The sequence below is a fragment of the Notamacropus eugenii genome, chromosome X (genome assembly GCF_028372415.1).
Source record: "Notamacropus eugenii isolate mMacEug1 chromosome X, mMacEug1.pri_v2, whole genome shotgun sequence".
NCBI classification, from domain to species: Eukaryota; Metazoa; Chordata; class Mammalia; order Diprotodontia; family Macropodidae; genus Notamacropus; species Notamacropus eugenii.
In genome coordinates, this window is record NC_092879.1 from 68,425,284 (window position 1) to 68,451,876 (window position 26,593).

General features: G+C 37.8%; 1 protein-coding gene across 7 annotated transcripts in view; it reads left to right on the forward strand.

The window, feature by feature from the left end:
• The window catches only part of AFF2 (ALF transcription elongation factor 2), a 529,569-nt gene that overhangs the window by 211,723 nt on the left and 291,253 nt on the right, over nucleotides 1-26,593 (forward strand). For all 7 annotated transcript variants that reach the window (XM_072626094.1, XM_072626091.1, XM_072626093.1 and 4 more), the window contains exons 2-3: nucleotides 6,604-6,724; nucleotides 21,484-22,377. In XM_072626094.1, the coding sequence (XP_072482195.1) occupies nucleotides 6,604-6,724; nucleotides 21,484-22,377 (1,015 nt within the window). The remainder of the gene's footprint in view (nucleotides 1-6,603; nucleotides 6,725-21,483; nucleotides 22,378-26,593) is intronic.

The following is a 26,593-nucleotide window of genomic DNA, read 5'->3' on the forward strand; positions in this document are numbered from 1 at the left end:
AGCTTGAGGTGGCCCAAGCCCCAGCCTGCCCAGGTCTCTTATATACAATAGCTTCAGTTCAGCTTACCTCGAGACACCTACATTTTACTTCAAGCTGATTCCTGCCTCTTCTTAAATTTAGTGCAAGCAGAAGGAGGACAAATGTATCTACCCCATCACAACTTGAACAGCAATTGTGGGGCCCTTAGGGAGGGAAAAGGCAAGGGTGGGAAGGAGTGGAGTAGAGGTACCAATGGCTACCTTATGGTCACCAAAAAGAAGCAGATTCTGGAGTCTCATACACTTTATATGCTTCGGGGCGAAGTTAGTGCCTTGTGAAACTCAAATGCACAATGAATAGTTTGGCGATTTGCATTGATGGAAAGAGCTTTCTTTCTCCTTGTACCCAAGAAATCTCACATATACAACCAGAAAAGGGGGGGGGGGGGCGTCAATAGATCGATAAAATTAAGCCATACCTCTATTTTATTTTTCATCTTTAAAGAAAAAAGCTTGATGCCTTTTGTTTTTACATTCCCAGGGCTGGAATATCCAATATGTTTATGGATTTCCCTTTGATTTTTTGAAAAAGATGAATGAAGTGAATCATAGGTTATAGCTACATGGCTAAGAGAGGCCTTAGAGACCAGCCAGCTCTCAGTTGGAGAAAGTAAGGCCCAGACAGATCAGTAAGCCAGGAAGTAGCAGGCCTGGGATTTTCACATATATTGTCCTCTGGCTCCAAATGCAGAGCTAGACCTCATCACACTGCACCCCCCAGGCCCCATGTCTTAGAGCCTTATGCCCTCTGTCCATTATCTTAAGATTCACAATCTCCCCTTTTATTCATACTGCTTCTGGAGTTATTTTGACTTGCTAAAGAATTCAGTGGTTCTCTATTTTACAGCCTGAGGCCAATTAGAGACTAGAACTATGGAGAAATTCAAATGATGACTTTAAATTAGAAAAAAAAATATGACTCAGAACTCTGGAACATGTAGTACAGATAAACATTTGTCAATTGTATAGAAGGCATCAATTCATTCACAGCTCTGGCAAAGTCATAAACTCCACTAGTATAGATTGAGTAGTTTGTAAACTTCAATTGAACCACGCAGAGGGAGTGACTGTTTTCTCTTTGTCTCCTGGGAGAATTAAATATGTATTTTTATGTTTTCACAGAGATGATAGATAAAATAGAGGTGTTTCAGTGCCACCGGCATTAAAAAATCCTGAATTATTTACCTTGTTGTATATTGTTAATATCGTAATTACTTTATTAGTTAAAAAGGTTTTAAGCAGGCATGACATTTTAAATTATCAGGGGTTTTTTAATGTTTCTGTAAGTAGCTTTGTAACGTAACCAGCATTAAGTGGAGCAAAAAAATGATCATTAAAATTCATAAAGTATACAGTGCAGACACTTCTCCCCCAGATATAGTATGGCATGAGTCCCTTGAGGTTCTGCTCGTTTTGCATAAGGAAAGTAGTGATCTTTGCATTAAAATATAGATTAGGTTCCCAATGCTGTTCCCTATCGGCATTTTTCTCATAAAATACAATCTTTTGTCCAGTTGACCCCCATAGTGCATTCGAGAGACACATTCCTACTTGAGCAACATGGCTTCATAAAGAGTAGAATACTGTGTTGGAATGGCCTAGATGGCAGGGAGAACCTTAGACATTGTTTAGTCCCATTCTGTAAATCTTACAGAGCAGGAAATCAAGACTGAGGGAAACAGCCTGGTATTAGTGGGAACCAACCAATCAATCAACAAGCATTTGTATGCACCTCTTGTGTGTGGAGAATGCAGAGACAAAAATGAAACAGTTGGAGAAACACCGTATACATGTATACATATATTCACAATAAATAGAGTAATTTGTGGGAGAGGGTGTTTGCAGATGGGTAGGACTGGGGAAGGTTTTCTCTAGAACAGGGCTTCTTAAACTTTTCCCACTCATGACCCTTTTTATGTTTCTTGAACTGTGGGTCATGACTCCATATGGGTTTATCACGCACTTGAGAAGCACCCTAGAAGGTGAATTCTTGAGTTGAGTTTGGAAGGAAACTAGGGATTCCAGAAGGCCCAAGTGAGAAGTAAAGAGACAAATAGGAAACTGGAGTCCTTGTCTTGACTTTGCCATGACCTTCCTTGGGCTCGTTTTCCTCATGTGAAGGCATGAACTCCTTTCAAGGAACTGGACTTGATCCCGAATATTTCTTCAGGCTCTGACAGTCAATGTTTTTAAATATTCAACTTATTGACTAACCAGCTATCACAGTGAAGTAATGAAGATAACATGATTCAACTCTTGCTAACACTTATTTGACTTCCAATAATGAAAATGAGGGTTATCTATCTATAAGTTAAAGTTGAGGATTATAGTAAAAGGGTAGGGTCACTAAGATCTGGGTAAAGTGTGAAAGAGAGAACACCAGAGATGGACAACATCATTGTTAATAAGTCAGCTTGGCTCTGGACTGGTGCTCAGCATTGAGTTCTACTTCTGCCTCTAATGGACTTACCTTAAGGCAAGTCTGGTCCCCACTCTTGGCCTTCCTTTCCCCTTTTATAGTGAGAGGTCTTGACTAGTTTATAGCTACGGTCCCTTCCTGCTCTCTCAGATGCTAGATCTCAGATAATGAAATTCCAATTTAAGCCTTTTATCAAAATAACAAATTAGCAAAAATAAACACCTCTGAGATCTATGCATTCCTGCTGCCTTTCTCTCCCATGTGACAAGAAAATATGTCTTCACAAAAAGCAATATGACTGAAAGATGATGATCAGAAAGGAGAAACCGAGGACCTCTGGCTAAGTGAAAGTTGACTTCGTTTTTATAATTGTGGTACCTCATTACCATAAAAGATCTCAGTATATGAAATCCAAAAGAGAAGTTACCAAATGTGTCACTAGATGTTACAAGTGATTATTGAATCCTTTTCTCCAGCCAGGAAAACCTCAATGAGCTTGTTTGCTCAGCCTCTCAAGTTTTTCATACTGTTCAGTCCCAGATCCTATTCTCGTCAGCCTGATAATCTGATTATTAACTCTCATTTCTGATCTGAACATTTCTTTGTGGTTCTAAGACCTTTCTTTTTCCTTTTGAAACCAAGCATGCAGTGTCAGATCATCACGGGACATACACATGCTTTCCTGTGGTTTCAGCAGCGCATACAGGTTCAAACCCAGCCTGCCGCCGTATTGTAGGAACTTTAATTGAGTAGATAAAGAGGTCCTCCTAATTATAAACTGCAGTAGGTATAACAAGAGGCTAAATACATAGCTGTGGTTTTAATTAGCTGGTGCTTCAAATTCGGAATTGTGGCTTCAGTCAGAAATCAGTGACTTTCTCCCCTGGAAAAGCCTCATCACCGTGCAGTTCAGGCCTCATTATAACTCACCATGTGAAGCTTTCATTACAGCCTCATGCTGGGCAAAAAAAAGGAAAAAAAAAGTTGTAGATGTTTGGTTATCTTCCAAGAGCAGCAGAACTCTATGGAGATTCAATTCATTCTCACCAGAGATATATGAGGATTAACTGCTCTTTGTTATATGGAGAAGGGGAAAAAATGTCGCAGTCAATTTTGCTTACTCCAGATAGCATCGGTGTGCATGGGCTCCAATCTTCTCTTCTGATTGTCATCTGGAATTTGGTAGTTAATTAGAAGATGCAAAATGTAGCCCACAGTCTCTGAACCAATCAAATGTGGGTGGACAGCACAGCCGTGGTCGTCCTTGCTTCCCTCAGCAAGGGTCGTCCATGCTAGACCAGCTACAGAGTCTTCTTTAGCTCTTTCTTTTTTTCCTTCAGGGTTTTAATTATCTATCTTCCCTCCGAGGGAAAGGAAGGTGGTTGTACACCAAAGGACCAAAGTGCTTCACTACTTTTCATGAGAGAATTAAATGTGATCTATCAGCATGTCACCAGTGCCTGTCAGGTCCACAAAATGAACAGACAGCTTGGAAAGTGACATCTTGTGCTCATTACTCAGGAGCAATATGACTTTTTGTTGTTGCAGGAGAACAGAATTTTCTGCCCTGATAGTATTTTAATCTTGAGGTACGAATCCTCTGAAACAGCACTTCCTCTGAAGGGTAGAATCATGAATAGGATGCTGTGCTTAGAGTAAGGAAACACATGGATTCAGTCTTGCCTTGACATTTCTTAGTCATGTGGTCTTGGGTACTTGGTTTCCTCATCTGTAAAATGAGAGGTGACTTTCTAAGCTCCCTTCAAGCTCTGAATATATGATCTCATAAATCCTGTGACCCTGGATCCCCTTCTGAGCCTCAGTTTCTTTGTCTGTAATCAGGTGGTTGTATTTCTCAAACCTCCAAGTACTCTATAAATGTCAGTTTTTTCTTTAGGTTGGGAATTGCTTTTTAGCCCGCCCTCTTCTAATCCCCAAGTCTATAGCTATGAATAACACTGAGTAATGTTGTCGAAGGCCATTCATGAGTACTTGCACGAATTGATGATATTACTCTACGTTAGTGGTTCCCCACCTACCCCTTCCATGGGTGGGAGTGTATGGTAAAATGCCCAGAAACTAGGCCACTGACACTTATTATTTCTTCTCAGAGGTTTCAAATCTGTGCTTGATGATAATAATCAAAACCCCATGTGATGGACTTGCTTTTAAGTAGGTCAATAGGATCCAGTATCTAGACTTGAGATGAACTTGGATTGACAATCTTAGTGAGGGCTCCTTCCCTCACTAAGCATAGTTACAAGTAGCTCCACCTGTCTCTGGCATCATTCGTATCATGAAATCTTCCTGCACATGTTTGTTTGAAATTACATTGTCTTGCTATTTTCCCCCTTAAGACAAAATAAAGAATCATTTATTCAGAAGATGAGGCTTTTCAAGGCATTTTTCTATGACCATATGAAAGGAAAATCAATACACAAAAACACAGAGGAATGGACAAAGAGAGACAATGGAAGCTTCATAGGGTCAGGGAGTGACTGATGATTACATATTAATGACCATAATGATAGTTTGTAAAGCACTTTATGTATTTCATTGCTTGTGATTCTTCCAATCCACCTTGTGAAATAGATACTGGTACTGTTCCTATTTTACAGAGGAGGAAACAGTCAAAGAGATGAAGTGACTTGACCAAGGGTCACACAGCTAGTAAGCGTCATTATGTATGGAACCAGAGACTCATCAAAAGACCTGGGCTTGAGAAATTCTTTTGAATTAACATGACCAATTAAGAAAAAGTTCAGTAGAAAAGAAACCCTACAGTTCAGATATCATTATTACAGAATACCATTGAGAAAAAATATCTTTAGTAAAGGTAGTTCCTCAGGGACATCCTCACATCACTGAACATTCCTTATAATAAAACCTTCACAAGTGTAAGCCAAACCACCTGACATAGTAACCACTTCTTACAGAATATGACATATTCCACATCAATTCAATTCCATTGGATTCCCCAGGGATTGCTTCCATACATACCAGGTGTGTCAGCACTGGCCCAGGTGCTGGGGATACATACAATAACAATACTGTTCTTCCCTCCAGGAAAAAAACCCAACACGTACACAAATAAGCAAATACAAAATAAATTGCAAACAGTTTCAGGGGGAACAGCAAAGCCCTGGGTTTGGTAGTCCCCCTCACCTGGGGGCTCCATATCTCTCTCTTGAAATGAGAAAGGTATCTTTTTTCATCTGTTCTCAATGACCATTATTTGGGTTTTTGTTGTTTGTGCTAAGGTTAAGCCTCAAAGCTCTACCTCCCCCCAAAAAACCACCCTTACTTGATAACTAACTTAAGGATTTCAAATATTATGATGTATTTGAAATGGCCTTTCTCATTGAAAAAAAATAAAAATATAGTAGAAGTCGTATTTTAACCAGGTAAAGCTTTCTCTACCTGTATAACCGGAATACTTAAGTTTATCTTCAAAAGCTTCTAGCTTTTTGGCTCTTCTTCCAGTAGGAAAATCCCTAACTGCAAGGAGGGTCCAAGAAATATTCAAGCTTTAGAAAGTTATTGTCCCTTAAGAGCATTTGAGTCTTTTAAATAATAGAAATATTATCTTCCATGTTAATATTTGTTACTTCTAAGTCAAACCCATGGCTTTGTCCAAAAAGTCCCCAGAAGACTTTTAGATTGGTCTGACTAAAAGCCTGGGAATGGAAAAATGAAGATACTGATATTAAAGTGGTTTGTTTTTGTGTAATCCTCCCCCATCTCAATCCCCTCTTGCAAAAACAAAACAAAACAAAACAAAACCCTTCACTCCTCCTATAGTTTGAGCCTGTCAAAGGACAGTAAGGCTGTGGTGGAGCATAAATTCAGACAGCATCTCCCTTTTCAGAAGGAATCCCAGTGTAATGCTGCAAGGCAAAGGAGAAACCACAGCCATATTGAAATAGGTCAATTTCTTGTATGCAGGATTATGGTTCTTTTTATTCTGAAGGATGCCTAAGGTCCTAAATCCATTGGGGAAAAATAAAAGGATTATATTCTCTTTCTACAAGTATCAGTTTGTGGAGCCTGGTTTCACATTTTTTGTGCTCATTGATAGCTAGGGAAACTTAAATGACTTCCATTAGTAACGAGTCTTTTTTTTTGTCATTTTCTTTCCTTTCCAGTCACTATGAACAGGACCGGAATGTACTTAAACGAAAAGAGTGGGAACGGAGAAGCCAAGAAGTCCAGCAAGACGAAGACCTCTTTGCTTCAGGTTTCAGTCTTTTTGGGGAACCTTACAAGGTAGCTGAATATGCACGTAATTCACTTTTTTACACAAATGGATTGCTTGTTACCTGTTTTTACGGTTAATCCACATTTAATCTATTTTTAAAGCAACTAAATCATTGCCAGAAGAAATCTATCTCACAAAAAAAAAAAAAAAAAAAAAAGAAATCTATCTCACAAATGAAATAAAGATTGAAACTGTGTTTTGGTTGCATGAGTTTTTGAAGTCTTCAGGAGAAATTTTCTTTTTCGTTGGGGAGAATACCAAGGTTTTGAAAGTGACTTGTGAGACTTCTTGTCTCAGAAGTACTGTTTGCTGCCTGAGCTCTCCATCACCATGGGATTGTCCCTCCTTCACAATTTCTGCTACTTTGATTTTTAGGGAGGCAGTGAAGGCTTTATCAAAATGTAAATGGCTAAGTCTGTTTCTTCTCCCAATCAGTGAAGTCCCTGGAAAGACAATCCTTTCCACTTTCCAGCTCGTGTTGTTAGCAGCTGTTGGGAGGATGGAGTGCTCTTTGAAAATCACTGGTCAAGGAGGAGAGAGAGGGCCAATCAGTTCTTGTGGTGGTTAATAATTATTTCGGTTAGGAGATGGCCTTAAGCAGATGTACTGCTGTAGATAAGTGGATTTCATGATTGGTTTTACTCTGGTAAATAGGTATTTCTAATAATTGTTCCATTGATATTATTACAATTAGCAGAATTGGCTTTGGCTTCTTATCCTGACCTATTTTAGATTTTTCTAACTCTTTTTTTGGTGGGAGGGGGATGTGTATGTGGGTGTGTGTAGGAGTCTTCTTCTGAAACGAAGAAAAAAATATGTTCATGGAAAATCGTTCAGTGTTTTGATGAAAAAGAATTTTCCTATTTTGAGGCAGTGAAAAGAGCCATGGATTTGGAGACTGAAATGTGCCTCTTAGGCTGCTGTGTGATTAGCAAGTCCCTTCCCCTGTCTGGGCTTCAGTTTTTTTTTTCCTTTGAAAAATGAGGGACTTGGACTATGTGGTATTTACAGTTACTGACTTCCTGGGCTCGATCCTCTGATCTCCTTAACCCTTGGGATTAGGAGCAATGGTGACTTTGGGGCAAAACAAGTTTGTAATGAAGGCAAAGGTTTAGACCCTACTCTTGGGTCAGTTAGAAAGTTGGTTATTTGGTGAAGATTCGTTAAGTCTTACTGGCTATGTCGAAAGTTGTAAGCAATACTTGATTCAGACAAAATTCTCTGTAAGACGGTACCAAAGTTCAGCTAACTTAGGTGGTTTTAATATGTTAATGGCGGAATCCTTTCACATTTTTTTCCCCTCCTCCACCTGCAGAGGATATGTGTGTGCTGTTGTGTATATTTGTGTATGTATATATGTGTGTGTATATATATATATCTATATATAGATGCATCGCACCATCTATTTGGAGAAAACACAACAGCTACGTTCCTAGACCAACTCGTTCTTATGTGCCATCTTTAAATGAGTTTGCTGAAAAAATGGTAAGGTGTAATAAAAAAGAAATACTTTCAAAATTAAGTCTCCTTCTTTACCAAAATTTGGGAGTGGGAGGGGATGAGGGAGAAAGTTTTGGGTTCTCTGAATTCCTAAGAAAATATTAAGTTTATAGAAAATGAGTGTGTGCCTTTAAGTTCAATATCTCTTATCAATATTGCCAATGTTTTTTTAAAGCCTTGATACTAAAATGATAAAAAAAAAAAAGGCAGGAAGGTTATCAGGAGCATATATGAAACAACAGGGTATAGCTGTGAAAGCACTAGACTTGAAGTCAGAGACAAGACACTGCTGTCCTGGACCAGGTTTCCTTGGATGTCAAATGATTGAGTTGAATGAGGTCATCTCTAAGGTCCTTTACTCGATCTCTAAGACTATGGTACTATGATTTCTACCATGATATGGACAACTTGCTAATTAGTAGTGGTGGTAGTGACAATCCCATGTAGGAAAAGACCCTTGTTCCTACTCCAGGATTTGGAAGGAAAGGTGATGTCCTGAAATGCAGTCATTTGTGCCTTATTCAAGTAATGGTCCCCATCAGAAGCAGTTGACAAGTGGTTGCAATGTGTGGGGGAGGGTCAGCACCATAATATTTCACTCTTAGGATTGTCTTTTTCACAGACAATAAGCTATTTATCAAATAAGGTAGAACCTCAGAACCTTTCAGAAAGCCTCTGGTTATCTCCTGAGCTGAAAAAATCCCATCACCGTGTGTGGCCTGAGTATTTGATCAGTAGTCCCTATAGTTCACCAACTTACCTTTTTAGTGGTAAGCCCAAGTCCACAGAATTATTTTCATTCAGCACTCCTATTCTAGAATATTTCATTTGTGATCTTTCCCAGCATTGACTGACTTTCCCTGAAGGGAAGTTCCACTCTTCTCTACAATCAAGCAGGAGATGGGGGAACTCTTCCGAGGGTGGTTTTGTAGTGGCTGGTGTGTGTGTGCATGGACATATATATGTGTTCAGTATTTATCTCAAAACTCAGAATCACAATCTCAGAATCTCAAGAGTTGGAAGGGACAGTCCATTTTTGATCCAGAATCCCTGTGACATCAGATCCTGCAAATGGGTATCTAATGTTTTCTTAAAGATCTCCAATGAGATGTCAGATAGAGCTCACCACTGCTCAAAGACCCCCTCACTTCACTTTGGGAAATCCTAACTGTTAGTAGATTTGTCACTGCATGAAGCCTAATCTTACCTCTTTGTAACTTTCACCTGTTCCTACCCTTCAAGACCAAACAGAATAAGTCTCTTTCCTCTTGTACAAGATACTTGTCTTTCCCAAGTCATCTCTTTTCCAGACTAAACACCCCTACCTTCTTCAAATAATCCTCACATGGTGTGGCCTTGAGGTCCTTCCCCATCCTGGTTGTTATGCCCTTGACAGTCAAGAATATTATGATGTTGGTTTTAGCTGAGTGGTAGGAAGTTCATACTGGCAATGGCAAAGTAGAAAGGAAGGGAAGGAGGAAGAATATTTGTGGCATAGAGCATATGGGATGGGACATAGGCCTTTCAGTAAGTAAAGAGCCACCATTTTTCTCTTTTTATTTCATTGTACTGCGGTGCTCCTTGCTTAACAGAGATTTGAGGAATTTAGTTCCATCGGTTGGTGTGTTGATCCTCTAAACATTTAATTCTCTGAATTACTACCTCAGTCTCTCATTTTAGTGCAGAAATGTGACCTTATGAACCTATCTATGAGATATTTATAATACCACTAGTTGAGAGTCAGTGGGGCATAAGGGGAAAGGGAATAAGCATTTTTGTAGCACCAGCTTTGTGTCAGGCACTATTTTTTATAAGTATGATTGCAATTGATAATGGATCAAGGGGCAGCCTCAGAACCAGGAAGCTCTGGAGTCCAGCCCTGCCTCTCACCCATATGGTCCAGATATGTCTCTGAGGCCATCGCTTGCAGAGGATGTGGAAGCCTGCATTGGTTGAGAGAATTTCTTCACCAGGGAGTTCCCTGTAACCAGTGAAATCACAGGTCTAGTTCCTATCTCTGTAGGATCTTAACGAAGTGAAGGATCCTTATTTCATTTTCTTTCTAGCCTGTTCTCTTACCAGCTTTCAAAAACAAAGGGTTATCTTTTACAAGCCCACATTTTTCTCCTCCACGCACTCCGTACTTTCTAAAACACTGATCATAAGATAGACTAGTACTGTATATAGGATTTTACTTCTGTATCAGATATGATGTTTTAACAAACTCTCAACTCCATCAAACAACAAGAATGTCTATGCCCCACACTCAGGCTCTGAGGATGAAAGGAAAAAAAGTGAAATAGTTCCTGCCCTCAGGGAGCTTAAAATCTAGCCAAGGGAGATAGCAGGTACGTCAATACGTAGCTAAAATCCTTTAATGAGACTCAAATAGAATGTTATCAATGGATGAAATTATTTTCCTAAAGTCCCTGAAGTCACTTGGTCTATTTCTCTGTCTTCAAATAGGACCATATCCTAAAAGATCCGGGAAGGTAAAAATCTGTTCTCAAAATATCTCCTCTAAAAGGAGATTGTGCAACCTCCCTCAACTCTCTCTTGTGCTTTTCTGTCCTGCCAAGTTTACTCTAGCATGAAATGTTTCCAACTACTAAGGCTTAAAACTTTGTTCCAACATGGTTCCAAAAAGTGCTAATGATTCTAGGTTTTAGATAGATAGGTGTGTATATGTGTGTTGTATATATAATATATATTATATGTTGTATATAATATATGTTACATATATATTCTATAATACATATGTGTATATAGTGTATATGTGTGTATATATGTATATGTGTATATATGTGTGTGTTGGAGGCTGGTGGATTCATACAAGGCATACCTCTGGATTACAGGGACAAAATCACAAAGTGTAGCTCTCTGAAATTCATGCTAAGTTAACACGACAGAAAATGGATGTCTGTAGCTTGCAGAAATAACCTGTCTTAAAAGATGTATGCCAGGTGAGACTACAGTACTTCCCTACAGTACTACAGTGTGGGAAAAGTACTTGGATACCAACCGTGTTATATATATGCATGTGTGCATATGTGTGTATATGTATATGTACACACATACATACATATATAATATACATACATGTATGGAATAAAATTAAATATAATGTATATAATTTTTTTCTGTATTTTTAAAAATTGAGCATTTCCATGTTACAAAGTTGAACAGAAAAAATATGGTTGTATATAACGCCAACAATATCTATTATGTACAACTTGCTTTTTTTTTTTAAAGTATATAACAACTTTGACTTGTTACTTTAAAAGCTGTTCTGGTTGTCTTGTTTCCTTCTGAAATTCCTTTTGTTCTCTTCTGTGCATTTTCTCTGAAATGCTTCAGTGATTTTGGGGGGTTGAAGCATTGTGGGTCAGCTCTGGTGTACTGGGGAGAGAGCCAGGCTTGAAGTCAGGAAGACCTGGGTTCAAGTTCTGCCTCTGACATGTATTAGCTGTGTAATGGTGAGTGAGTCACCTCACCTCTCCTTGCTCTAGGCTGAGAAGGGTACAGAGAAAACACTCACTGGCATTGGCAGAAGGAGTTTCCTAATAGCAGAGTTCCCCATGCCAATGAAATCATGGGTTCAGTACCTATTCCTATCTTATTGCTAGTTCTCCCCTTCCCCCACCTTTCCTTACCACCACCACTCCTGCCATTGGAAAAAAAGAAACAGATGCCTTGTAACAAATATGTATGAATTTTTCAGGACATTTTGCATCTCAACTCATTTTGCAAGTCCATCACTGATTTGTCAGGAGGTAGGTAGGTTGTGTCACTATTGATTTTCTGGAGTAATGGTTAGTCATTGCATTGAGTGGAGTTCTTAAGTCTTTCAAAATTGATTTTCCTTGCAATGGTGTTGTTATTGTCGTAATTTTTCTCCTAGTTCTGCTCCTTGAATTCTTCGTTGAATCATGCAAGTCTTCCTAGGTTTCTCTGAAACTATCCCTTTCATTAGTTGTTATGGTAAAATAATATTTTATTATATTCATATACCATAATTTGTTCAGCCATTCCCCAGTTGATTAGTATCCATGTTTTTCCAGTTTGTTACTGAAACAAGGGGTGCTAAAAATAACATTATGTGTATGGATCCTTTTTCTTTGTATTTGGAAATAGGCATAGTAATGCTATCCAGGGGTCAAAGGGTATGCACAGTTTAGTGACTTTGTGGGTGTAGTGCTCGGATCTTCCTACAGTCCCTACATCAATTGTCATTTTTTCCTTTTTGTCTACTATGCCAATTTGATAGGTGCAAATTAGAATTTGCACCTATTTGCATTTCTCTATTGATCAGTGACTTGAAACATTTTTATATGCCTATTGATAGCTTAGATTTCTTCCTTTGAGAACTTCCCCTTCATATCCTTTGACCATTTATCAATTGGGGAATGGCTCTTGTTCTTATATATTTGAATTAGTTCCACTTACCTTGTCTACAAGACCAAAAAACATGCTGTAAAGATTTCCCCGATCTGTTTTCCTTATCATTTTAACTGCATGGAATTTGTTTCTTTAAAAAAAATGTCTATTTTAAGTGATTAAAAATGTCTATTTTATCTTCTATGATCTTCTCTATCCTTTGTTTGGTTATGAACTTTTCACATATTTGTAGTTGTGAAAAGTATTTCGTTGTTCTCATTTGTTTATGATGTGACCTTTTATATCTAGGCCATATAGACATTGGGTTCTTATTGTGTTATGTGGCGTGACATGTTGGTCAAAACCTAGTTTCTGCCTGGCTGCTTTCCAGTTTTACCAGTGATAGTGAGTCCTTCCCCTAGTAGTTGGGGTCTTTGGATTTATCAAACCTTCTACTGCTTTGTCCCTTTGCTTCTATATGTTGTGCATCTAATCTGATTTACTTTCCTATGTTTTAATCAATACCAAATGTTTCAATAATTATTGCTTTATAATATAGTTTGAGATTTGGCAGTACCAGATCTTAAATTGTACAAAAAGCATTAATCATCAAAACTATTTGGTTTTTGTTAAAAGGTAGAATTGTCAACCACAATTCACCAAAGTTACAAATGTCAGATAAGCTGTGATCTAGTTAATTGTAACATATCTGAAGTAATGTCCTGGCAGAAGGTTAAAGGTTAACATCAAAAGTCTAGAGAAGAGGAGGCAAGGGCTAAGAATCTGTGAATGTTTATGTCCTGGAGAAATGAATAAAAATCAAAGTTCAGAAATAGCAAAGCTTAGGATGAGATACTGTGGAAGAATGGTAGCCCCACTAAGATGCAAATATCTCATTCGGTTTGCCCCATGCAGCTTCTAGCCTGCCTCTCTCTACTCTCATCATCTCTTTCTCTACTTGTCTCTCATTTTCTCTGTTTTTCTTCCCTTTTAACTACAACAATTCCAAATTTTTTGCATATGTGATAATCTATGAGTAGAGCTTAATGACTGGCCTTAAGAGTCAGCAAAATGTGATTCAAATTCTGTCCCTAACACATGAAAGTTGTGTGGCCATGGGCCAGTTACTTCACCATACAATGTCTTAGGCAGCTTTCTAAGACTTTAAGTAATGTATGAGTTTCTGGTCTGCTTTGGTAAGGGGAATTTGTATGTCAGGAATTTCCTACATATTACAATTTCGTGCCTTCTTGCTCTCCAACCCACACACCCCTGCCTCAATTAATGCTAATTTGCACATAGTTTATGTGAACAAGAATCTTTCCTCATCCTTTCTCCCAATCTGTAACTAACCACATACCTTATGATAGTTCTTTTACTTTAAAAGTATGTTACACATTTGCTGAAATGACAGATAGGGGAATGTTAAAGAAAGTAATGAACAAAAAATACTCTAAACCACAAACTTTCTTTGTGTTATCGGCAAACATAAAAGTTGGCCCTCTAAATGTAAATTCTTCAGTTGCTTTTCTTAAGCAAAACCATAATATAATAGCAAATTAGTCTTGCAATAGAATAATACTCCCCCCCTTTTATTTTAAAGAAAGTATTGGGGTCAAAAGGAGGGAGGTTTGCATTTCCTGGAGTAATGAAAGTCAAATAACTTAAATGGAGCGTTGTTAGTCATGAGTCACAAACCAGAAACACAATTTATGTCCTAAAATACTTGGAAAATGCATTTCCTTGATGATGGAGAAATTACGATCCAGTTTACTCAGAAAATAAGGGCTATAAAGGTTATCTTTAAGAAATCTAGCAATTATCTAGAACAGCAAGTTAAGAACTGTCCAACTTGAAGGAAACCTGTAATTGACTGAAAAAGCTAAATTTCATTTTTACCCTGTTTATAATATTCAACCAAAGCTGCCAATAATACCTTGCTCTTTAATAGGATTACTAAGACCCTTGAGGGAAACAAGAACATTTAGTCTGATTCAGAGGTTGCTATTCTGTATAATGAGTGCATATTGTGTAGGTGTATATAAATGCATTTCAGGCTCCATTGGATTTTATATCCAAGAAGTCTCATATCTATATTTTCAAATTTCTCAAAACAGATTGAAAGCTATTCCACTCTAATGGTAAGAAAGGAAAAAGTTTATCCTGGCACTTTTTTCTATAGTTAATGTGGGCATTTGGGCGGTGGCTGAATGATGGGCATGATGATGCCATTTAGGAGCTTTGGATACTATGGGCTTTCTCCATCACATTTTTACTGCAGCCTACATTTCCACTATTGCATCTGTTGGTGATTAAAATCAGATTTACAAGTATTCTTTTTGTAAATGACAATTGCAATTGCTACTAGCTGGGCAACCTCCATAGAAGGAGGCTGTTTTCAGAGAATTATCCCAATAATTCTCAAATCTCTTACTTTATTTATATAGACCCAATCTGATTCTGGTTAGTTTCCGAATGGCTTCTGAGAATTCTGGGTTTCATCTTTCTTGTAATTTTATTTTCTGCTCCGACCATATGGCAAAACTAACAAAAATAAAATCCACAAAAAGTGCCAAATCCTGGGCTAGGTGCTGAGGGTGATAACAATGCAGAATATGACACAGTCTTGGTCCTTAGGGAAGTAAACAGTCAAGAAAGAGAAATAAGTCATATATACAGATAATTATAATACAAAATGATATTGGTTAAGTATTCCAACCATCAGTACCCTTCTCTAGACTCATTCTGCACTGCCCCCTCCTTTGTCCAGGCCCTCATCATTGCTGACCTGGATTGCTGTACTAGAGTCTTCCCTTTCTTCAGAATCACTTTCCCATCCATCCTTTACAGAGCTGCTATCACAATCTTCCTTACAGCTCAGGACTGACCATGTCTTCCTCTTGTTCAAAAATCTTCAGGGGCTCTTAGGGCCTCTCAGAGAAAATATAAACTCCTTAGTCTGACATTGAAAATGCTCTCCAGTCTGAGTCTAACCTATTTTCCCAGCTTTATTTCACATCATTTCTCTTCATGAAATCTTGAGTTCAACCAGTTGTATCCCATTCCTGGTAAACATTCCATTCATCATTGCTACACTGTAGATGGTTTCTCCTCAAGATTCAGCCCAGGTGCCATCTCCTCCCTGAAGCCTTTTCTCCTCACCTTGGGTGTTACTATTCTCTCCCTCCTCAAATATATCTATAGAACTTTGTCTTCTCTCTTCTCTGCTTTCTTTGTTAACTGCTTATCTTGTATTTATGCCCATCTTGTAACTTCTCAATAGAATGCAAACTTCTTGTTAAAAAACTTTCCTTTTTTATTATCAACTCACATATCAACAAACATGAACAATTCCATATGCAAAGAAGAACAGAAAAAGGAGATTGCATGTGAAACCACAAATCTCTCTTATGGCTTTTTTAAAGCATGTAATAAATTGTTCTTGATAGTACCAGCACTTGCCCTGTTTGTCTGTGTCTCCTTCAGGTTGTCTCTATGTGTTCTTAAATGTTTCATTGATGCTACTTTCTTTATTTTCTTCTTTTGTTTTGTTTCACAAACAATCCCTTTTCATTCCTTTCATTCTCTCACTCTTTAAAAAAAATAGAAAAGCCCTCCCTTGTAACAAATAAGTATAGTCAAGTAAAACAAATTCACACATTGGTTGAGTCTGAAAACATCTGTCTCATTCCCTAGCTTTAGTCTATCTTTATCAAAGGGTTGGAAGCATACTTTCATTGTTGAGTCTTCTGCAAGTTATGATTTCTCATTGAGTTGGTCTTATAATTAAATCATTTAGTTATTTTCATTACATTACTGTAGTTCATTGTATAAATCTTTATCCTTGTTCTACTTACTTTACTCTGCATTGGTTCATTAAAGTCTTCCCAGGTTTTTCTGAAATCATCCTTTTTGTCGTGTCTTGTGGTGTATATATGACAATATTCCATTATGTTCATATGCCATAATTTGTTTATCCACTTCCTACTTGATAGGTGCTCACTTCTTAATTCCTTCCTGCAATGAAACCACATGCTGCTATAAATGTTTTGCACATATGAATTCTTCTCCTCTGTCTTTGACCTCTTTGAGGTATAGGTCTAATAAGGGCATTACTGGGTCAAAGGGTATACACAGCTTAGAGACTTCCTGGGTCTAGTTCCAAAGTGTTTTTCAGAATGGCTGGGCTTTTTTTGCAGCTTCAGCAGCAGCACATCACTATGACTGTCATTTCCCCCCAAACTCCTCTAACAATTGACATCTTCTTTTTTTGTCATATTTGCTAATTTGATGGATTTCAAGAGTGACTTCAGGCTTACATTATCTTTTTTTATGATTTGGAATTTTTAACTAATTATTGATAGCTAGCATTCTTCTTTTACAAACTATATATTCATATCTTTTGACCATTCTATTGGGGGAATGGCTCTTGTTCTTATATGTGTGTGTATGTATATGTGTGTATGTGTACATGCATGCACATTTACATTCACACATACACAGTATATATATACATATATATAATATATATGTATTACTTATATATCTTGGATATTAGACCTTTGATCAAGAAATTTGCTACAAAAAATTTTCCCCCAGTTAATTGATTCCTTTCTCATTCTAACTGCATTGATTTTGTTTATACTGAACCTTTTTAAAAGAATGCAAGGTTCTTGAAGGAAGAGACTTTCATTTTTGTCTTTGTTTTTTCAGTGTGTTCCTTTCCTTTAGGAATCAATAAATATTTGAACTGAATTAAATTGAATAGAAACAAAGTGCTATGAGAGTTCTAAGGAAGGAAAGATGACTATAAAAAAGTATCTTTTAAAATTCAAAATCATTTTTAATGTTTTTCATACAGAAAAATCATATTTAACTTTAGATAATTTTATAAAACTTCACATTCATATCCCAAAACCTAATTACATTAAAAGTTAACAAAATTAGGAAATGGGGCCATATGCAAAGCAGGTATAGTAAACAAGTCCCTTTTTCATACCTCTGCAATGGAAACTAATATTAGAACTAATCTAATTACAAACAAAAGTAGCCCCTCTGTTGTTTCTAAAGTCATACTTTTAAGAGCAAGAAAGAGGGGAAGACTTTCCCACATTTCACTGCCTATGTGGAGAGACCTATGGGGAAAGTCAAACAGCAAAATGAAAACTTATGAAATGCAGAATGGAAATGTTGTGGTTGCTCCCCATCAGCATGGATATTATATGGTGATCAATTTTAGACAAAACCAGCAACCATCTAACAGCTGAACACTTGCACCACCATTTTTGCTCTTAGCACCATGATGTCTCCTTGTTTTCATTTAGGTAGTTGACTAGAATTTGACTTTGGCTTCCATCCAGGGGATTTGTTGTGTAACTCTTATTTGTTCTTGACTCAGAATAGAATTTCTGCTATAGAAAAAGAAATGACCAAACTAAGGACCCTCAATGAATAAAAGTGATATCTAGTTAATAACTCTACCATATATATATATATATATATATATATATATATATATATATATATATATATATATGTATATATATCATGCAAAGCTCCTGAGAATCAGTGATAATGTTGTTAAGGAAAACTCTGAAAGTTAACTTTTTAATCATAACCTTTAACATGAATGTTATAGAAGATGCATTCCCTATGAATAAGCAATATGGGGGGGCACCAATGTGGCATAATGGATGGAGGGAGTAACCTAAAAATCAGAAAAACTTGAACTTAGGTCCTGCCTCTGATATAGATTATCTGTGTGACCATAGGCAATTTATCTAACTTCTCACTGCTCAAGCAGCTAACTGTCTAAAACTATGAGTTTTAGGTGAGATACCTGTCTATATCAGTGAAGGGAGTTTCCATATTTGGAGTTCACTACATTGACAGAATCATAGATCTGCACCAAAACAGAATCAAGCTCTAATTTAATTTACCTGTAAAAACATGCTATAATAAAAGAAAGAAAAGAAAAGAAATGCTTAAAAAGCATTTTATATAAAAATAAAAACCTAAGTATACAGATTTAATTATTTTTGCTTAATAGTTGAGATAACTGAAGCGTTTCTCTTGATGCTTCAGGTACTTCTCTGGAAATATATTTTCTTAACCTATGAAGGTAGTATTTAGCACCTTGTGGTAGTTTGATAACATCATACCTTAGAGTAATCATCTAATTTGATACTCACACCAAGCCTGTGATGTAAGTCATACAAATACTTTTATTAGTCTTTGTCATATTATTCTTTCAACCAAAGACTCAGGGAGATTGTGACTTTTCCAAGGTTATATAGCCAGTTAATAGTAAAGCTAGGATTCAAACCCAGATCATCTGACTTCAAATCTAGTACCAAAATGGTTACTAAGGCTAAGGTTTCTTCTTTTAATCCCCTTGTAAAACACTTAAATTTGCCTATTTTCCATGGCCATATGCCTTCTCCCTACCCTCAGTCAGTGCTCTCATCCATACATGCCATCACTCATAGATTGAACCTCATTTAATTCAACAGTCAATTATCAAGTGCCCACTTTGTGCCAGGCTCCTTTCTTGGCCCTGGGGAGACAAAGACCAAAATGAAACAATCCCTAGCTTCAATGAGCTTGCATACTTCTGGGGGGATACAGCAAGTAAACAAGTAAGGAAGGAAGATAGTGCTAACAATTATGAAACTCAAGAAAGGCCTCCAAGAGGAGGTAATACCTGAAATATGCTTTGAAGGAAGCCAGGGAATTTGTGAGTAGAGGTGAAGAAGGGATTATCTTCCAGGCATGTAAACCACAGAGGTGGGAGATTGAATGTTATGTATAAGGATAGCTAGCAACTCAGGAACATAGAATGTGTGAATGGCAGTAATATGAAATAAGTCTCTAAACATAGATGTTTTTACACTGTAGTCTTGTCTGTTTATGGGAAAGACAGGGGTAGGTAGGGTAGGATGATATGATAGATCTATGTTTTTGGAATATCACTTTGGCAGCTCTGTGAATGATGGATTTCAGAGAGGACAGGAATACCAATTAGGGTAATATCGTAATAGTCCTGATGAACTATGATAAGGTTCTGAACTAAGATGGAGGCCATGGGAGTGGAGAGCAGGGGGAAGATGCAAAAGATGTTGTGGAGGTAGAATCAATAAGACTTGGCAACCTAATATACATATGTGTGTGTGTGTGTGTGTATATATATATATATATACATATACATATATATACATATATGTATATGGGGGAGGGAAAGGAAAAAGTAAAGGATGATATCAAGATTGTTTAAGCTCTGTGACTAGAATCATAGTAGTATCCTTGATAGAAACAGGAAAGCTTGGAAGAGGGTTTGGTTTTGGAGAAGATATAGTGAGTTTTGTTTTAGACATGCTGAGTTTGAGATAACTATAGGATGTCTAGATGGAGATATCCATGAGAGAAAATGATGTGAGAGTTCATGAGAGGGTTCAATGTTTGATATGTAGATTTGGAAGTTGTCGGTTTAGAGATGACTGAATCCTTGGGAGTCGATCTCCTAGAGATAGCATAAAAAGAAGAGGAATCCACCTCATAGTCTTGGGAGATGCCAGTAATTAGTGGGTAAGGTGATGATTATCTAGCAAGGGAGACTCATAAAGAATGGTCACACAAGTAAGAAGAAGACCAAGAGAGTAGTGTCCTGGAAACTAAGAAACAAGAGAGTATTCAGGAGAAGTTGATGGTTGACAGTAGCAAAAACTTCAGAGAGGTCAAGTAGAGTAAGGACTAGGAAAAGGTCATTGGGCCTAGAAGATTATGGATAACCTTGGAGAGAACTGTTCCTTGGTGGGATTAGAAGCCAGGTTACAAACTTCTGGGAGGTGTGGAGATGTCGACAGCAAGTGTAATTGAGACTCTTTATAGGAGTTTGGCTGTGAAAGGGAAGAGATAGCATTCAACAGCTTGAGGGAATGGTATGGTCAAGTGAGAGAAAGCTTGCTATGTATGGTAGTAGGCAAGAAGTCACAGAATAAGGAGAGACTGAAGATGAGAAAAAGAGATGTCGGAGTGCAGACAGAGAGCCGTTAATACATCACAACTACTTCCAAAAGAATTCAAAGCAAAATTATGTTTTAAAAACATAATCTTTGCCTTTGCTTTCTTAAGCAACAATTTAGTTGATGATATTTTGCTACAAGCTGTTGAAAAGACAACAATGTTGTTTGAGGCATTGTTTGCTGAATAATTACTGCTATTTCAGAGCAATAAATGGGAATCACCATTCTGAAAACATTGACACCCTCAGAATCTAAAGGTTGTGCCTGTGCATTTTTGTGGTTCTTTTAATTAAAAAAAGTATTGCATTCTTATTCAATCTTTAGTTTACTCTTAACATTTTATTACTTGATGATCATTTTTAAACCCTTGCATCCTCATCTGCTTTAGTACAGTAGAAGTGCCACTTTCTTTTTTTAGTGGGTTAAACATTTTACATGTTAGTGTAGGCTGGGAAGGCAATAGTTAAGAACATACAGAAGAGAAATGTTCCATTGCCATTCACTTGATTGATTGGTCAGAGTTATACATTACTTTTGATGGAGATACCAAATCTCACAACTCTGCTCATGCTCATTGATATAAACTGAATGATTTTCACATAAAAATCATAGAAGTGACATAATGTAAAATTAGCTCTCAACTAAAACTCTTGAAGTACACAAATGTTAATCCTTCCAGTTGATTTTATGAAGCCATTTTGAATACTTGTTTCTTTCCTTATCTGTGAAAACTTTCAAGTTGTATGACCATTTGAACGTACCCTAATTACTAGTCGTTTGGGGGCATCTGTTTGAATCATTAGCATTATTAAGCACAAACCTATTGATTCTTTCTCTCCTTTCTCACCCCCATCTTTTTGTTACTTTAGACAAACAAAGGTGATGCACTTGCCAGCCGCGTCCAGAACACACTGGGAAACTATGATGAAATGAAGGACTTATTAACCAATCATTCCAATCAGAGCCAACTAGTGGGAATCCCCAAGAGTTCTGTACCCCAGACTCCCACTGAAAAAAACGAACCAAGCTTTTTTGCTGAACAAAGAAACCGGATGATTGTACCTCATCAGGGTGGTAGCCACTCAGCGACATCAGTGCCTCCCCCGACTTCAATGACCTTGAATTCAAATGCATTACATGGTCACCAGAACATCAGAAAATCAAGAGCTGATTGGCCACGAGCTGGTCACAGCTCCACCATTACCCAGGCAAGCCAGTCCAGTGGTCAACCAAGTCGAATGAAACACATCTCTTCCCACGATCAGCCTCAAGGCAGATACGAAGACCTGTTCAGCTGTCCAAGTGAACAACCCAAAAATGGAGGAATGGAGGATGCCAGCACAGGAACAACACCAGCATCTCATTCAAGAAGACTTAGCCATTCAAAGTCCAGTGGTGAAGAGCCTTCTTATAAAGAGAGCATTCAGTGCCCATCCCCAATAGATTTTGAATTTTTAGCAAACGGGCCTATTTCTCCACTCCCTTCCACATCTTTACTCTCTGCAGCCAGTAGTCTTGCAATTCAAAATTTCCCACAAGGCCTTTACTGCAAAATGAATATGGTTCAGCAGAAGCCTACTGCTTATGTGAGGCCCATGGATGGTCAGGAGCAACTACCAGACTTCTCCCCCACACTGAAGCCGATGCTTGAATTTGAGAGTGGATATTCAAGTCAAACATTTGGGACACTGCTGGAGGGAAAACCTAGTGCCACCACTTCAAAGGCTAAACTCCCAAAGCTCATCATCCCTCAGCAAAGTGAAGTAAGTAATTTTTTACAATTCTGCATTTTTTTTAGTTGACTGTGTTTACAGTCAGTTCTTGTTTAACTCGTTGAGCAAAAGATACACAAGAAGCTTCAACGTCCCAGTTTAACCCTTTCTCTTCAGTGGAAGGGTTAAACTTCTTTAGCGAAAGAAAGGGTTAAACTTCCTGACTAATTTTTTTTTTGGTCTGGACATGTGATTTCATGGGTGTAGGGAGCTCCTGCTGTGGAAACTCCCTCCACCCATGCAGATCAACAGCTTGTCTGTAACATATAATCTTAGGAAATTGTCTGGGCCACTGAGAGCTTCACTGACTTGCCCAGGCTTACACAACTAGTTTGTGGAAGAGGCGGAACTAGAACTCAGGGCTCCCTCACTCCAAGGCCAGCCTTGGAGCCACCATACTGAGCTATACTGTTCCTCACTTAGCCCTGGTCATCAGATAGAGTCAAGTCTCACTACTTTGGAATTACAGGAGGGAAGGCCAGTCTGAAAGGATGAAAAAATTACACATTTCCCCCCTCCCCCCAAAAATGTAGTTTTTGTATTTTTAAGTACAGCGCAGATTAGTAATCTTGTTTTTACCTGAATAAAGGTCACGGCTAAGTTATAACTGACAACAGATCTTTGCTAGATAAGAATGTAGCTTAAACATAAAGATGCCATCATGTGAAAGAATGAATTACTGGAGCCAGAAGGTGAAGGCATATTTTAAGAATCCTTAATATCCTCAGTGCTTGCCGGATTCTTTCTAGACAAACTGGTGACATTTATTGAGACAGCCCTGTCCTCTCAAGGTCTGCTGGCTTATTCTAGCAGAAAAGAAAATAAGTCGCTGAATGAATTCAGACTGAAGTGCTAGTGACTCCAAGAGTTACCTCCTCCAGGAAGGTATTGCATGCTAAAAGCTAATCCTGAAGAGGTCAATACTTAGCCTAAAGGAATGACTAACTACTGGTAGGATTTCAGGTGCCGTGGCACCTGAGGATGTGTTGCCAACTCTAACTGTTTGATTGGAAGCAACATGATCCATCAGATATGACATCACCATTATCCCCCCCCCCCCTAAGAATCACATATGAGGTATTGGAATTGTTGGAATTTCTAAAATTCATGGGGTTTTATAGGCTGTTTGATAGACAAGGCTCTTGTCACTGCTCTACCACTATCTAGTGTAGTGTCCTTGGACAAATTACTGACTCTCTCTGGCCCTCAGTTTCCCGATCAGGAAAATAATGGTGTTAAGCTTGGATGATCTTTAGAGTATTGCTCTGTTTTACAACCAAGCTGACAAACATCCTAAAGATTTCTCTGGTTCTGCATTTCAACTTTTTTTTGAGTCCTACACAGAAGATAATGGTGATTTCAGAGGATAGATCCACAAAAAAGGAGGATTGGGCTGTTGTTGTATTCTAAATTTTTGTTTTTCATATATTTTCCTTTCTGAAGACATTATACTTTTTGTAACAGATTTTCATAGATACTTGTTTGTATTGTCTGTATCATAAGGTGAAATGAATTTTTGGAAAAATAAATTCGACTTTAACTATTTTCCCATAATTTGACTGTAAATTTGACTAATAAGTATGGTATGCTGTAGAATGTTGTATGTTTGTAGATAAATCTCAATGGATAATGTACAATATTTTATGGGATTTCAGTCCTGGAACTTTTCTTTTAAAGATATGACTTTGAAGAGGAGTACTATGTAGTAGGTTGGGATATGAATTCAACTCTTGTCCTCTCCCTTTCCTTTGGTAACAGTTGTCACCAATTTCTTCTGTTCATGCCAGCCACTCAGGACCAGTCAGGAAATGGCACTGCCACAAAAGGCCTCTCCTGGAGAGCCCAGGAACCCAAATAGGTATTTGGGTCTAGGCTTATTTCAACAGTTGAATCACTTCCCTTTAATAGTATTTCAAAAAGCAACAAAAATAAACAAAATCTTAATAACACTAGGTTTGACCTAGATTTGAAAATTCCTTCATACTTGTGAGGAACTGAATTGCTACCAATGTGAGGTCTTATTTTAAAGCAGTGCTTCAGTAAAGTCAGCTTTCATAATGGTTAGCCAAAGAGCTAAAAATATGTAAGAAAAAAGGCCCCATTCTGAGGAGTGGATATTGTCTCTAGAACATCCTCTTGTGGAAAATAGCTCATGTGGAATAAAGGCTAAATAAGAGCTTAATGAAAGACACAGTCAAGAAAGGAGAGGGGGAGGAAGGATTGGGTGGCTGGGTTAGGTAAGTAAGGTTTTAGAAGGGAGGAGACAAAGTAGAGCTTTAGTGCTCTGAAATGGAGGACTTTCTAGGTTTTACAGAATAATGTGAACAAGCACTGTGATGATAAGGAAAGGAAATGAGATGTAAGGTGGCTAAACAAAGGAAGAGCTCAAAATTGTGTAGGTGGAAATGTGAGCATAAATACAGACAGGGTAGAGTGTTGTGTAGTCTTGTGCCTAATGGAATTTATGTAGCTAAAACTCTAACCAAGACTCTGAAAATTCACCCCATTAAATCTTGATGCATTTTTCAATAGCCCTTAAATTCAGCACTAGGTCCTGGCACCAAGAGTTCCAAGGGTTGGGACTGGATAGTCTAGCAGTCTCCAGTTCCATGGTAAAAATGGAGTGTTCTTTTGAGGGATTGTGCAGAAGCATTTATTGATGGAACACTCCATTTTTTTCCTTTCTTGAAGATGCTAAACTCTGGTGAGAGGTGCCTGGTACATGCATTCATAGCATGGCTTTTTTGGTTCGGAATCTCTCTTCCGCAAAGTCTATCAGAAAATATATAGATAAGCAGGTATCTGAGTCACATGATTCCCAACTGTCATTGAAAGATGATGGGGCAGGAGGGCAGTTACAGGTGTTTGCTTTTTCCAGGACATTCCATAGCTTCTTAGCATTTTCACATTAGGAATAAGAATGATTGAGTTTTAGCCTATTTTATCATGAAAGGTCAACTTTTCAATTAGAGTATTTTCTTTGAACCAATCATTTGTGGAACTATTTTAAAACTTGACGTTACCGTATTTATTACCATTCCAGACAGCAACAAAGACTGATGTGTTTTGCAGTTGGGCTTGGAATAATTTTCTGGGAACTGCATCTGAAAACAGTAAAAGACCTATTTATATCAAGTGGAAGTAGAGGGTTGCTTGCAGATGGTGTTTTATTAGAAAATGCATTTGTTAATAATTGTAGCTTTGTACGTGATTACATTACAGATGTTTCTGTTTATTTTTACCTTAGGATAAAAATCTGCTGGTGTAGACAGCTTATATACTTTGGTCCAATCTGTCACTAGGATTGTTTGGCAAGTAAATAATTACATTTTCACAAAAGCATCAGTGGTAGAAACGCAGATGTACAGCTTGAGTTGCCCCATCTATTAAAGTAATGGTCAGGTTAGTGAGCTCTCTAAAGTACAACAATAATATGGTATGCCCTCTCCCCAAAGTTCATTTGCCTTGGGACTGACTTATTCATTTTCTTCAAAACTGCTTCCTGCTCTTATCATTTAAATGAAACTGATGTGAGCACAGGGATTTGACTTAAACTTTGTCACCCAGATGAAAAATGAGTATTCCCATTTGTGGCTCTAGCTGCTTGGCTTTATATCCTTAGTTGTGAATCATATGAGCGTAATTAACTTTATTTATTAGGAAGTAAATAGTAAACTCTAGTCCTTTTACTAGGGACTGCCTAGAATGTCATGAAATGGCTTTGTGGATTATGGATGTGCCCAGGGAGCTCCACAGAGATGATGCGTGGGGTTCTACCCAATGAAAGGATGTCTTTCCATTCACAAACAGAACGCACAATCTGAGGTTTTCTGTTGGAGTGCATCGTAAATTTTATTTACAGTACGTTTGGAAGGAAAGCATCACTCAATTCAAGGCTATAGCTAACTGGTTTAATTTCAACTTAATCAGAAATGACCGCATACCAGTAACACTCCTAACTCCTCCACTTGGGTTGTAGACATTGGCTCGATTGTCACATTTGTTTCCATGGATATGTGGGAGTGAAACAACTTTATGGCCTCTAATGGGATATACAACTATAAGAGATTTCAGAGATTGACTAGTCTAATGCCTTCATATTATATAAGAAGAAACTAAGGGGCCAAGGAGCAGAACTTGGGCCCTATGATTCCCAAACCAGTGGAAATGTACTATATCCGTATGCTAGATACTGTACCCTTGTGAC